This window comes from Harpia harpyja (genome assembly GCF_026419915.1).
Source record: "Harpia harpyja isolate bHarHar1 chromosome 26 unlocalized genomic scaffold, bHarHar1 primary haplotype SUPER_26_unloc_4, whole genome shotgun sequence".
NCBI lineage: Eukaryota > Metazoa > Chordata > Aves > Accipitriformes > Accipitridae > Harpia > Harpia harpyja.
This window is the reverse complement of record NW_026293176.1, coordinates 20798-34304: the sequence shown is the minus strand read 5'-3', so window position 1 is coordinate 34304 and position 13507 is coordinate 20798. Positions and strand designations below refer to the sequence as shown.

The window sequence follows — 13507 nt, the reverse complement described above, 5'->3', positions numbered from 1 at the left end:
TTTTTTCCAGGAAGAAATGCAATTTCGGAAGAAAAAACAATGTTAGGAACAAAATAAGCATCTGCAGCTAGGGGAAATGGCTATTTTAGGAAACAAAGTTACCATTTTAGGACCAAGTTACCTGGTTTTGTGAGGAAATTACCACTTTCTGCTGACAAAAAGCATTTTGAGGGGAAAGATCAAAACTAGAAAAACACAACCATTTTTTGCAAGAAAAAAAAGTTTTTTGAAAGAGAAATGAACCATGTCTACGAAGAAAATAACCATTTTGGGGGTAAAACATGCGTCTTGGGGCAAACAGACATTTTAGGGGCAAAATATATGCTGTTTCTGGCAAATTATCTGGGGGAAAGTAGCCATTTGGGGGGGAACAGCCCTTCTGGGGCGAAACCAACACTTTGCTGCAGAGTCCGCCATTCTGGCACAGAATCCACCGCTTTGGGGGATAAAATACGCGTTTTTCTGAAAAAAACCACATTTTAGGTGAAAGAAACACGTTTTTGGAGGAAAAAATACCACTTTGGGGGAAAAAAAATGCCATTTTTGGAAAAATCCACCATTTTGGGGGAGGAACAGCCAGTTCGTGACAGACACCACTGTTGCGCACCACATCAGCGCAGGGGCTACCACTTTCTGGAAAAAAAAGGCGCTTTGGGGAAAAAGAACCACTTTGAGAACAAAAAACTAATTTATGGCAAAACAAAAGTCGTTTGGGGACACAAAACGCCATTTGGAGAAACGAATGGCTGATTTGTGGCACAAATCAATACTTTGCGGCAAAATTCTGCATTTTAGTGCAGAATCTATCACTTCGAGAGAAAAAAAAGAGGTTTTGAGAGGGAAAAAAAACGTTTTGGGGTAACGAAGCTCCCACTCTGGGGCGTCAAAAACCACATTGCAGGAAAAATACTCACCTCGCTGGAAAAAAAAAGCAATTCTGCAGAGAAAAAATGGTCATTTTTGGAAAAAAGCCATCACTTTGTAGCAGAAGCGAACAGTTTGTGGCAGAAACTACCAATTCGGTGCTGAACTGGCCACTTTGGTAGGGAAAAACTGCTGCTTTGAGGGAAAACCTGACGCTCTGAGGGGAAAAACCTGACACTTTGGGGTGAAAAACCGACGCTCTGAGGGGAAAAACCTGCCGCTTTGGGGGGAAAAAACAACACTCTGAGGGGAAAAACCGACGCTCTGAGGGGAAAAACCTGACGCTTTGGGGGGAAAAAACAACACTCTGAGGGGAAAAACCTGCTGCTTTGGGGGGAAACCCGCCCTTTTCGCAGCAGCAGATCCCTTTGGGGCAGCCCGGCCAGGCAGGGGTGTCCCAGACTGCTGTTTTGGGCTGAAAACAGGGCGTTTTGGAGGGTCACTCTCCTCGACCCACCTCCTGAGGAAACAAACCCCCTCCGGGGGCTGCCACCACCGGCACCCGGCGGGGGGGGGGTCACAGCCACCGTTCTGAGGCCAAACCCCCCACCGGGGAGCCCGACTCCCTCTGAGATCACCCACTTTTGGGGCCGAACTCCCCCTTTTCGGGGCAATGCCGATCCACGCCACCCCCCCCCCAGAGACACCAGTCCCGAACCCCCCCCCTTTCGGGCCCAAACCCTGCCATTCCTGGGCTCCCCGGGGGGGGGAACTCCCCCCTCCCCTCTCCCATCATTTTGGGGCTAAAACCCGCCGCTCCGGGGCCGCTCGCGAAAAAGGCGGGAAACGACCGTCACGCGCCGTACCTGAGGGGGTGGGAGGGGGGAGGGAGGGGCGGGCGCGCGCGCCCACCGCCGCCGCCGCCGCCGGGTGACGTCCCGCCGCCGCCGCCGCCACGCCCCCTCCGCTGCCGCAGGGGCGGGGTGCCGCAGGGGCGGGGCTAAGGCTGGGGTGGGCGGGGACTAGAGTGGGGGGTGCCCAGAGAGATGGGGGGCGAAGTTTGGGGAGGGTGGGCGGGGCTGGGACAGCGAGGGCGGGGCCTAGAAGAGGGGAGGGGGGTGGGAGAGCGCCGGGGGGGCGTGGCTTTCAAGGCGGGGGGCGGCGCTCACCCGCGGGCAGGAAGGGGATGAGGGCGGGGCTTGGGGAGGGGCGTGGCCATGCGAGTTTCTCCCCCCCCCCCCCCCCCGCCCGCCTTGCCCCCCACACCACACGGAGCCGTTTCCATCTCATCGGTTTATTCCGCGGCCGGGGCCGGGTCTCGGGTCTCGGTCTCCTCCCTCAGAGGAGCGGCCGCGCCCGCTGGGTGGGCAGGACGCCGAACCGCCGCTTCAGGGCCAGGCGGTGCCGGGAGAACTTGTCGTCGGGGGGAAAAACGGGCCGGGTGGGCCGAACGGGTGGGCTGCCCGGCCGGGGACACCTTCTGCGGGGAGGGAAGGGGAAGGGTGAGGCCGGGCCGGGACCCCCGGAGCCCTCCCGGAGCCTCCCCGGCCTCCCCGGTACCTTCAGGGTGTAGACGCGCTCGCCGCGCTCGTCGCTGTAGCACTGCAGGAACATGGCGCCTCCGCTGCCGCCGCCGCCGCCGCGCAGAGCACCACGGGAAGGGGGCGGGGCATCACGGGAAAAGGGGGCGGGCTGGGCGCCGAGGGGGGCGTGGGCTCGGGGGCGCGGCCTCGCTGGGCTCTGAGGCGCCGAGGGGGGCGTGGCCTCGCTGGGCTCGGGGGCGCCGAGGGGGGCGTGGCCTCGCTGGGCTCTGAGGCACCGGGGGGGCGTGGTCTCGCTGGGCTCGGGGGCGCGGCCTCACTGGGCTCTGAGGCGCCGAGGGGGGCGTGGCCTCGCTGGGCTCTGAGGCGCCGAGGGGGGCGTGGCCTCGCTGGGCGCTGAGGCGCCGAGGGGGGCGTGGTCTCGCTGGGCGCTGAGGCGCGGGGGACGATGGGAAATGTAGTCCTGAGGGGGGGGGGGCCGCCGGGTTAGGCCCAGGCTTTGGGGGGGGGGGGGACACACACAGACGACCCCCCGGCGTCCGTGGCGCCGTTAACGAAGCTGCCGATGTCGGTTGATGGATTTTATCGGGGTCCCTCCCCGCCAGCGGCTCTGCCCCGTGAACTTTGGACTTTGACCCCCCTTCCCCCCCCCCGGACGCCTGAGGCCCCGTCCCGGGATGGACGTGCTGCGGTGAGGCGGCTGGGGCAGGGTGTGGGGGGCCACCCGGTTGGAAGTGGGGGCCATTAGGGCCACCAGGTTGGATGTGGGGGCCACCAGGTTAGAAGCGGGGGCCATTGGGGCCACCAGGTTGGATGTGGGGGCCACCAGGTTGCATGTGGGGGCCACCAAGTTGGATGTGGGGGGCCACTGGGGCCATCAGGTTAGAAGTGGGGGCCACCCGGTTAGAAGTGGGGGCCATTAGGGCCACCAGGTTGGATGTGGGGGCCACCAGGTTGGAAGTAGGGGCTATTGGGGCCATCAGGTTAGAAGTGGGGGCCACCAGGTTGGAAGTGGGGGCCATTAGGGCCACCAGGTTGGATGTGGGGGCCGCCGTGTTGGATGTGGGGGGCCATTGGGGCCACCAGGTTGGAAGTAGGGGCCATTGGGGCCACCAGGTTGGATGTTGGGGCCACCAGGTTAGAAGCGGGGGCCGCCATGTTGGATGGTGTGGGGCCATTGGGGCCACCGGGTTGGATGTGGGGGCCACCAGGTCGCATGTGGGGGGCCGTGGGGGCCACCAGGTTGGATGTGGGGGGCCATTGGGGCCACCGGGTTGGATGTGGGGGCCACCAGGTCGCATGTGGGGGGCCGTGGGGGCCACCAGGTTGGAAGTAGGGGCCTTTGGGGCCACCATGTTGGATGTGGGGGGCTATTGGGGCCACCGGGTTGGATGTGGGGGGCCATTGGGGCCACCAGGTTGGAAGTAGGGGCCATTGGGACCACCATGTTGGATGTGGGGGGCCATTGGGGCCACCGGGTTGGATGTGGGGGCCGCCAGATCGCATGTGGGGGGCCGTGGGGGCCACCAGGTTGGAAGTAGGGGCCATTGGGGCCACCAGGTTGGATGTGGGGAGCCATTGGGGCCACCGGGTTGCGGGCAGGGGACGCGGGGGATGGGGGGGGACCAGGTTGAAGGTTGGGGGACGCGGCGGGGGGGTGCGTGGGCTGCCGGGTGACGGGCACGGCCGTGTCCCCAGGGCGGTGGCCCGCCGGGCCTGGTCCCCCCCGGCCCCGCGGCCGCGACCCTTCTGGGTGTGCGACCGGCGGCGGGGGCGGCCCCGGGGGCTAGTGGCCGCCAGCCTGGAGGAGCTGCGGGAGCAGGTGAGGGGCTGCGACCTCCCCCCGGGACCCCCACACCCCCTGGGACCCCTAATTGCCCCCGGGACCCCCCCCCATTGCCCCCCAATTACCCTCAAGGGTATGAAATGCCCACGGGATGCGCTATAATTACCCCGGGACCGCCAAATTGCCCTTAGTCCCCCACCCAAGTGCTCCTGGGACCCCCGTAAATCACCTCAAAGCTTCTTAATAGTCCCTAAACTATCCTTCATTGCTCTCGGGAGCCCCCCGAATTGCCCCTGGGACCCCCAAATTGCCCCCGGGACCCCCAAATCACCCCCAAGGGTGCCTAATCGCCCCTGGGACCACCCCCCCTACTCCTTAGGTTCTGTAATTACCCGCACTGTTTTCTAGTTGTTTCTAGGCTTTTTCTAATTGTTCTTTGGACTACACTAAATTACTTTCAGGGTCTTTAATTTCCACTCACCCCCCCCCCCAGTTGCCCCTGGGATCCCCACATTACCCCCAAGAGTATCTTAACTGCCCCTTGGGAGCCCCCCGATCTTTCTAATTGCCCCCACGGGTATGTAATTGCCCCCAGGATGCTCCTGCAACCCCGTAACTACCCCCAACGCTTTCCAACAGCCTCTAAACTCTCCTGAACTGCTCCTGCAAACCCCCCCCCCATGCTCCCCACAGCCTGTAATTGCCCCCCAACCTCCCCTGATTGCCCCCCTTGATCCCTAATTACCCCTCGGGATCCCCTTAATGATTCCTGACACTGCCCCCCCCCCCGCCCCAGTTATCCCCAAGACATCCCAATCACCCTCACAGCCTCTAATTACCCCCGGATCCCCCCTATTGCACCCCTGGGGCCCCTAAACTGCCCCCGGACCCCCTTAATTACCCCACCCGGGGCAGGCGGGGGAGGCGCTGAGCCTGGGGCCGCTCGTGACGCTGGTGCTGGCAGACGACGGGACAGCGGTGGAGACCGAGGGGTTTTTTGGGGCGCTGGCACCCCATACCCCCCTCATGGCCCTGGCGCCAGGGCAGCACTGGGAGCCTCCCAAGGTGAGACCCCAAATACCCCCGGCGGCCCCCCCAGTATTTTTTCTCCGTCCCGTGTATCTCTGATAACTCACTTCGGACCCTCCAATACACCCCCAGTTGCCCACCGGGACCCCCCCAAAACTTCTCTGCTCTTTCTTCGGGCCGCCCAATTGCTCCACGACCCCCTACAGATCCCTTAGGAGCCCCAAATCCCCCCAAGGGGGGGTCCAAAAACCCTAAAGACCCCCCCAAGATTCTCCATTGCTCCCCAATAACAGGCCCCCCAAGATTCCCCACTACCCCCTAAAAACACCCCCCCGGGCCCTTCTAATTGCCCCCAACCCCTTTTCCACCCCCCCCCCCCCCAGGCCAGGTTGTTCAGGGAGCACTGGGAGCCTGACCCCCCCCAGGAACGGGGCTCCCGCCCTGGGGCCGAGGTGGCCCGGGTGACGGTGGCCCTGACGAAGGCGAATCCCCACGACCTGGTGGGGCAGCTGCGGGTGACGGCGGCCGTCAGGGGCCTCCGCTGCGACGTGGGGGGGGCTCGGCCCCGAGCGGCTCCTGAGGTACGTGGAGGGGGGGGGGGCCCAACCCGTGGGGAGCCCCCCCCCATGGGTGACTTTCCTACCCACGGGGGTGCAGATGGGGCAGGAGAAGATCTTGCCCCCCCCCCCGCCTCCGGGGTCTTCTCCTGCCCCACAGACACCCCACAGGGGCAGAAACTGGGAAACCCCCCCGTGGGGGCAACTCTGAGCCCCATTTCTGCACCACCGCCCCCCCCTCAGGGAGCTGCTGCGGCTGCTGGCGGCCATGACACGCGCCGTGGGGCAGAGCCTCCTGGGGCTCTCCGCCGCTCTCCGCCGTCTCCTCGACAGCGCTTCGCCCCACAGAGTGACCTACAACCGCTAAACCCCGCCTCCTGCCTCATAACCCCGCCCCTTTCCCTTCTAACCCCGCCCCTTTCCCTTCTAACCCCGCCAATAAAAGGCTGACAAAGCGTTGGAACCAGCTCGGAGAACCCACTGCTGGGACAAAATGGCGTTGGGGGGGGGACAAAGGGCGCTGTAGGAAGCGGGAGGGACTGAGGGATCAGGCTCCGCCTCTTTCTTGTGGAAAAAAAAAAGAAAATTCTGAAAAAGCATCGACTTATATAGAAAAATGCGTGTTGGGAGAGCAAGAGCAGACAAGAGTTGGGCAACAAGTACCAGAGCGTCACTGTGGCCCCTCCCCTTAGAAAACTTTATGGCGGTCACAACAAAAAGGGCTCCGGAGCCGGCCTCTCTGGCACAGAGTCCTCCAGCAGCTCCGTGGTGCAGGCGCAGGGCCTTTCTGGCCAGCAGTCCTCCAGTCCTCTATGGCTGCGTGGTCCAGAGCAGACAAGACGAGGGGGGACGAACCCCCAGAGCGGCGCTTGCCATCTCTATGGTCCTCCACGACCTCAGGAACCACGGAAACCCAGGAGACGCTCTCTCTCTGCGCTTCTCTTCTCTATGTCCCACGGTCCTCCAGCAAGGCGCCTCTCCATCCCCCGGGCAGCCGCTCTACGCCCCTGGCGGGGGTCATCAGTCCTCCAAGAGGGGTCCCAGGAGGCTGCGGCGGTCGGGGGGCCGCCTGTAGCCGCTCCCACAGTTGTCGTCGTCGTCGGAAAAGGTCGAGGGCGAGGGTCCGCGCCACCCCCCCGGCCGTGGGGGTCGCGCTGGAGGGCCTCGTGCTGGGACGCTGCCGGGGGGGGGGGGACGACGACGACGGGGCGTCAGGGCAGAGCTTAGACCCCCCGGGTGGGGGTCTCCTCCATCGCTGTCGTCCGTGTGTGTGTCCCCCCCCCCCCACCCCAAGCTCCGTGGCACTCACCCAGCTCGTCGGCGATGGCGGCGCGGGCGGGGCCGGAGGCGGAGACCCAGACGGCGTCGAGGACGCGGCTGCCGTTGCGGTGACACGCCAGCGAGAGAAAGTGACCCTACGGGAAAAAGCAGGAAGCGACATCAGCCGTAAAAACCCCCGGTTTGTTAACGGAAAGGATTGAAACAGCCCCAAACAACCCAAAAATGGGGTTCTGGCCCCAAAACGCCGCCGGGGGGGGCGCTTAGAAAGAGGGGACACCCCCCGCGGCTGCCGTTACCTTCAGTTTGCGGAGGAGACGGCGGCGGGGCGCGGGGGGGCACGGTGGGCGAGGCGAGGAGGGCGTCCCAAACCCGGCTGCCGGGGGGGCTGCAAGCCAGGGCGAGCAGCGCGGTGGGGGGCAGAGCTTTCAGCCCCCCCAGGACGGGCGCCGGGTCCCCGAAATGCAGCAGGTGCTGGAGCAGGAGGGAGCCGTGGAGCGTGACGGGACCCAGCGAGGGCTGCGGAGGAGAAGGAATGGTGGGGGGGGGGTGGAAAAAAAGGGGTGGGAGCAAGGAGGGACCCCCCAAAAGCTGGGGGGGGGGGGGGTGCTGGGGCAGGAAAAATGGGGGGTTGGGGGAGCGTAAGGGGGTTTGGGGGGTAAGTGGAAGGATGAGGTTGCCCCAGCCGCACCCCCCGGGGGGGACTTGAGAGATAAGGAGGGGGGCCGGGGGGGTAAATTTGGAGGGGGGGGGGGGGAACATTTGTGGGAGGAGGGTAAAAAGCGGGTGGGGGAGGGCAAATGGGGGTGGGGAGGGAGATGAGGGCGCTGGGGGGGTGGGGGGGGCAAGTTTGGGGAGGGTGGGGGCAAAGGAGGGGGAAGGGGGCAGGAGGGAATTGGGGGCAAATGGAGGGAGCAGGGGGGAAGAACAGGGGGGTGAGGCAGCCCCACCCACGCCCCGCCCCTCACCTCTGGCTCCGCCCCCTCTGCAGCCTTGTCTCCGCCTCCAAAAGGGCGGAGCCCGGCCAGCAGCCCCACACAGGCCTTTCGCCGCTCCCGCGGTTCCCAGCAGCTGAAAGCCTATTGGAGGAGAAAGGGGAGGAGGGTGGGGCTGAGGGAGGGGCCTCTGAGGGGGCGGGGCCTGGGCGGAAGGGGCGGGGCAGGCTGTCCTGAGGACGCACGGCCTCCTTAAAAGGGACAGCAGTTCTTAAACCGGCAATGCCTTAAAAGGGCAACGTTCTTAACAGCGGGCCCAGCCCACATCGCAGCCAATGGAGAGCCTGCGCTGCAGAGTTGGGTGGACCATCAAGGGGTGTGGCCTGCCCGAGTGGGAGGGGCTTGTCCAACCTTGACAAGGACACGATTGGGCCCAATAAGAACCCTCGGTGGGGTTTGGCCCAGGGCTAATACAGAGGAGGCGTGGCCTAAGGGAAGGGGGCGTGGCCTAAGGGAAGGGGGCGTGGCCTAAGGGAAGGGGGCGTGGCCTAAGGGAAGGGGGCGTGGCCTAGAGGGCTCTAGGGCTTCTTTAAAGGCACAGGCCGCCCCGGCAGGAGCTCCAAAGCCATCACTACCGATCGCGACCAGGTTCTTCCCCGTGGGTGGGGCTTCAAAGAAAAGGGGGCGGAGACTAGCGTGAAAGGGGGCGTGGCCTACCTGGAAGAGGCAGCGCAGCGCCTCCTGCTGGAGGGCGGGGTGGCGCCGGCAGGCGCCCAGCAGGGCGGTGAGCACCCCGGGGTGGCCCCGGGCCAAGGGCTCGGCCAGGGCAGGGCCCAGCTCCGACAGCACCTCCCCCACCTGGACGGGGCGGAGACAGCGTCAGCCACGCCTCCTCTCTGCCCACAAGCCCCGCCCACCCCATCCACAAACCCTGCCTCCCCCAGGGCCATTCTGCGTAAGCCCCGCCCTCAGGCACTCCACGAATAGGATCTTGCCCATAAGCCCCACCTTCCTGCTTCAGGCCTAACCAATAAGCTGCACTTCTGTGTCACAAGCCCCGCCCTCAAGGAACAATGCCCAACAGCCCCACCCACACATCCTCCCCACCCTATTAAGCTCCGCCCCAAAACCTCCCCACCCCAATAAGCTCCATCTTCACCCCACAGGCCCCACCCCTTTAAGCCAAGCCCCCATCGCCCCTCCCTTCCCCAGCTCCACCCCTCCCGGCCCCCCACCCTCCAAGCCCCGCTTACCACATCAGCAGGGGCGTGGTCCAGCAGGCGCTGCAGCCCGTGATTGGCTACCCGGTGGGCGGCCACGCCCCGTAGGCGGGCCCTTCAGGTGCTGCCGGAAGAGCTCCCGCAGGCGCTGGGGCCCCGCCACCGCCATGGCCGCCTCCAGCAGCCGACTGCGCTCGGGGTCCTGCAGCCCGCCCACCAGGGTGCTGGGACAGCCAATCAGAAAAGGGCAGCCACGACCCTCCCCCTCCTGCCCAGCCAATCAAGAGCTGGGCCCAGGTTCCCCACCCACCCACCCCCCCCCAAGCAACGGAAAGCAGCCCCGGGACAGTCTGGCCAATCGGTGGCCAGCATCGGTAGCGGGCTGGCCAATCAGCAAAAGGGGTTTGGGAGCTGTGGCCAATCAAGAGCAAGCCTCAAGAACTTGCCAGCCAATGGGTGGGGCAGGCTGGGGGCTGGCTAGCCAACCAGCAGCTGCCTTTAGAAAACAAGTACCAATAGGAAACAGGCCAAAACTCCCCCAACCAATCAACAAACAGGGTCTGAGACCTCTCAGCCAATCAGGAAACAAGCCCAGCAAACCCCCAGTCATTTCAAACCAGCCTTAAAATCCATTAGCCAATCAGCAAAAGGCACTGCAAATCACAGCAATCAAGAAACACTCTAAAAGAACACTACCCAATGAAAAGGAATGCAATAATCACTCAGCCAATCAAAGCACACCTGTGAACCCCCAACCAATCAACAACCAACCCCAAATACCCTCTCAGCCAATGGAAGCACACCCTCAGAACCAGCTGCCCAATCAGCACCCCCACCACCCAATCCCCGCCCTCCCCTCCTCACAGGGCCCAACGGAAACTAACCTCTCGGCAGGGGCGGGGCTGGGTGGGGCCAGCTGGCCAATGAGCGCGTTGCAGAGGCGGGAGCAGGCAGGCGATTGGCTGCGGTTGCAGCACCTCCAGCGCCACCTGCACGCAGAGACTGGCGCCGGCTGGAGACAGCAGGGCTGGGGGGGGGGGGAAAGCAGGGGGGTAATTAGTGGTCCGGGGGGTTAATTAGGGGGGGCAGAAGGGATTTAGGGGGCTGGGGGCAAAAAGAGGGGGCAGGGGGTAGTTGTGGGGCAGACAAGGGGCATTTGCCCCCCCCCGGGGCAGTTATGGGGTATTTGCCCCCCACCGCCCCCCCGGGGGGGCACTTACAGGCCAGATGCTCCTCGAAGGCCTCCGCTAATTGCCCCAGGAGAGGCGGGAAGGAAGGGGGAAGCTCCGCCCCCTCCGAGGCTGGCTCCGCCCCCTTGAGCGCCAGCTCCACCCCTTTAGTCTTCGGCTCCGCCCCTCCGGGAGGCAGCTGAGGGACTCCTGGGGGTAATAAAAGCCGAGATAAAGGGGGGGCAGCGGGGCCAAACCCACCCCCCCCCAACTAATTACCATCCGGCAAGCCCCCCCCCTGCCCAAATACCCCCGCAGAGCCCCCAGGTGCACCCCAACCTCCTCCACTGCCCCCCCAAAACCCTCCCAGTCCCCTCCCAGTCGCCCCCCCCCCCCCCCCCCCAACAACGCCTCACCTGCCCCCGGGGCACCCCCCAGCACCCGCAGCAGCGCCCGCACCACAAAGCTGCCAGCCGGGTGCCGGGCGAAAGCCACCGGGTCGTCCCTCACCGCCGCCGCCAGCCCCCCCACGGCTTCTTCCACCGGCCCCCACGGCATCCTCCTCCTCCTCCTCTTCCTCCTCCTTCGCCGGCCCCACGGCCTCCCCCAGGGCGGGCAGCACCCGCCCCAGGGCGGCCTCCAGGACCCGGGCACCCAGCGGGTGCCCTGCCGGCCCCCCCAGTCCCCCCCAACACCAAGGGGGGCAGGATTTGTCCCAGCACCCTCAGGGGGGCCTGGGGCAGCAGCGCCTGCAGCACCCGCGACCCCCCTGGGTCCAGGGCTACCCCCGGCCCTGCCGCCGCTGCCTCCGCCAGCACGTTGGGGGCAAAAAGGGCTGTGAGAGAGAACAAAAAAAACAACAACAACAAAAAAAAAGCACAGAAGGAATTCCTTAATTGCGTGCAAAACGTGTGAAAATTAAGAACAGAACAGTGCCTCAAATGTAGTTATTTAACCCAAAAGCTCTACGTGAGCCCAACAACGATGTATGCGACAACCCCACACACCCTCAAAGGCCCTCAGGGTTCTTCGAAGTCTGCCTGCAGAGCCCCAAAACCCCCCAGGGAGCCCCAAAACCCCCCAGGGAGCCCCCAAAATCTCCAGAGAGCCCCCAAAACCCCCCACAGGCAGCCTCCAACCCTCCCCCCCCCCTCGGGAGCCCCCCAAAACCCTCTAAATCTGCTTACAGCCCCCCCGACCCCTCACGGTGCTGCGATACACGTTCACAGACCCCCAAAAACCCCCGGCCCCCCCCCAACCTCCTCACAGCCCCTCAAAACGCCTCAGAGACTCCCCCCCCCCCCCCAGCTTCCCCTTCACGATCCCGCCAAATCCCCTCACCGACCCCCCCGGTTCGCCGCTTATACCGAGTTCCTCCGGGCTCAGCCCCTCCTGCAACGTCTCCAGAGCCCGTCGGAAATAGCCGGCGGTTTCGGGCTCCAGCCCCGGTCCCGGTCCCGGTCCGGCCGCGCCCCGAATCCCCCTCCTCACCCCCATGGCGGAGGCGGAAGAGAAAGGCCGCTTCAATCCCAGCATGCACCGCGCGGGAGAGCGGAAACGCCGGGTTGACCCCCGCCGGCTACCGTAAGGGTTAGCGGAGGAAAATGGCGCCGCCCCGTTGCCTCGTTGTATCCCGGCATGCCCTTCGGCTTCCGCGCCCCGCCCCGTTCCCGGCAGCCTTCGCGCCGCCCCGCGTCCGCCTGCAGCGCCCGGCTCCGGTTTGTTTCCCGCTAGGCCTGGGGCGGGGGACACGGGGGACTGGGAGGGACTGGGACGGACTGGGAGGGACTGGGATGGGCTCCCCGGGGTCCCTGACTCTCGCTCTCTCCCGCAGGTGTCGGATCCTCCCTCCCCGTCCCCGCCCGGAGCCGTCGCCATGGTGAGGGACCCCCTCGATCCCAGAATCCCCCGGGGCAGACACCCCCCCCCCCCCGGGATGGACCCCCACCGCCCCATGATGCACTGGGGCACGGCAGTGGCTCCCAGTTCCTCCCAGTGCCCCCCAGTGCCTCCTGCTTATCTCCCAGTCCCCCCCCAGTGACCCCCAGAGCCCCCCCGTCCCTCCCAGTCCCCTGCCCAGTGACCCCCAGAGCCCCCAGTTCCTCCCAGTAACCCCCCCAGAGCCCCCCAGTCCCTCCCAGTCCCCCGCCCAGTGACCCCCAGAGCCCCCAGTTCCTCCCAGTAACGCCCCCAGTGACCCCCAGTTCCTCCCGGTAACGCCCCCAGAGCCCCGCAGTCCTACCTCCAGTGCCGCCCAGTGCCGCCCAGTTAAGTTCCAGTGACACCTAGCTCCTCCCAGCTAACCTGCAGTGCATCCCAGTTCCTCCCAGTCCCTCCCCCAGTGCCTCCCTGTCCCCCAGCATTGCTTCCCAGTTAATTTCCAGTGATAGCTGCTTTCTCCCAGTTGATGGCCAGCACATCCTAGTTCCTCCCAGTCACCCCCCAGTGACTCCTAGTTCTTCCCAGTCAACCCCAGTCCCTCCAGTGCCCCCCAGTGCCTCCCAGTCACCCACCAGTGCCTCCCAGTTAACTTCCAGTGACAGCTAGTTCCTCACAGTCAACCTCCGGTGCATCCCAGTTCCTCCCAGTCGCCCCCAGTGCCTCCCAGTTTATTCCCAGTCAACCCCCCAATGACCCCCCAGAGCCCCCCAGTGCCTTCCAGTCAAATTCCAGTGACAGCTAGTTCTTCCCAGCCCACGCCTAGTGTGTGCCAGTGACCCCAGTTTCTCCCAGTCCCCGCCCCAGTGACTCCCAGAGCCCCCCAGTGCCTCCCAGTCACCCAGCAGTGCTTCACAGTTAATTTCTAGTGACAGCTCCTTCCCCACAGTCAAGCTCCAGCACATCCCAGTTTGTCCCAGTCCTGTCCCAGTGATTCTTAGTTCCTTCCCGTCACCCCCTAGTGACTCCCATTTCTCCCAGTCACCCCTGTGACTCCTACTTCTTCCCAGTCGACCCCCAGTGCCTCCCAGAGCCCCCCAGTCCCTCTGAGTGCTCTCCCAGTTCCCCCCCAGAGACCCCAGTGCCTCCCAGTCACCCCCCAGTGCCTCCCAGTTAATTTCCAGTGACACCTACTTCCTCACAGTCGAGCTGCAGCACATCCAGTTCCTCCCAGTCCTCTCCCAGTGATT

At 64.6% G+C, this 13507-nt stretch overlaps 3 protein-coding genes across 3 annotated transcripts; 1 reads left to right on the top strand and 2 right to left on the bottom strand.

The window, feature by feature from the left end:
• Positions 1 to 2142: 2142 nt before the first annotated feature.
• NOP10 (NOP10 ribonucleoprotein) lies at positions 2143 to 2547 on the bottom strand. Its single transcript, XM_052779293.1, is given in 3 exon segments — positions 2143 to 2289; positions 2291 to 2344; positions 2425 to 2547. Coding segments are annotated over 3 exon segments (195 nt in total). The 5' UTR covers positions 2479 to 2547; the 3' UTR covers positions 2143 to 2202.
• Positions 2548 to 2970: 423 nt separating this feature from the next.
• Positions 2971 to 6234, top strand: CIDEB (cell death inducing DFFA like effector b). Its single transcript, XM_052779292.1, is given in 7 exon segments — positions 2971 to 3048; positions 3050 to 3096; positions 4104 to 4227; positions 5107 to 5256; positions 5604 to 5771; positions 5773 to 5801; positions 6021 to 6234. Coding segments are annotated over 7 exon segments (720 nt in total). The 3' UTR covers positions 6145 to 6234.
• A 163-nt stretch (positions 6235 to 6397) lies between these two features.
• Positions 6398 to 11944, bottom strand: NOP9 (NOP9 nucleolar protein). The gene is given in 17 exon segments (XM_052779290.1): positions 6398 to 6839; positions 6841 to 6912; positions 6914 to 6954; positions 7087 to 7192; positions 7355 to 7381; positions 7383 to 7574; positions 8024 to 8134; positions 8708 to 8848; positions 9244 to 9321; positions 9323 to 9434; positions 10095 to 10180; positions 10182 to 10237; positions 10431 to 10589; positions 10796 to 10928; positions 10930 to 11067; positions 11069 to 11214; positions 11747 to 11944. Coding segments are annotated over 17 exon segments (1809 nt in total). The 5' UTR covers positions 11916 to 11944; the 3' UTR covers positions 6398 to 6797.
• Positions 11945 to 13507: the final 1563 nt, after the last annotated feature.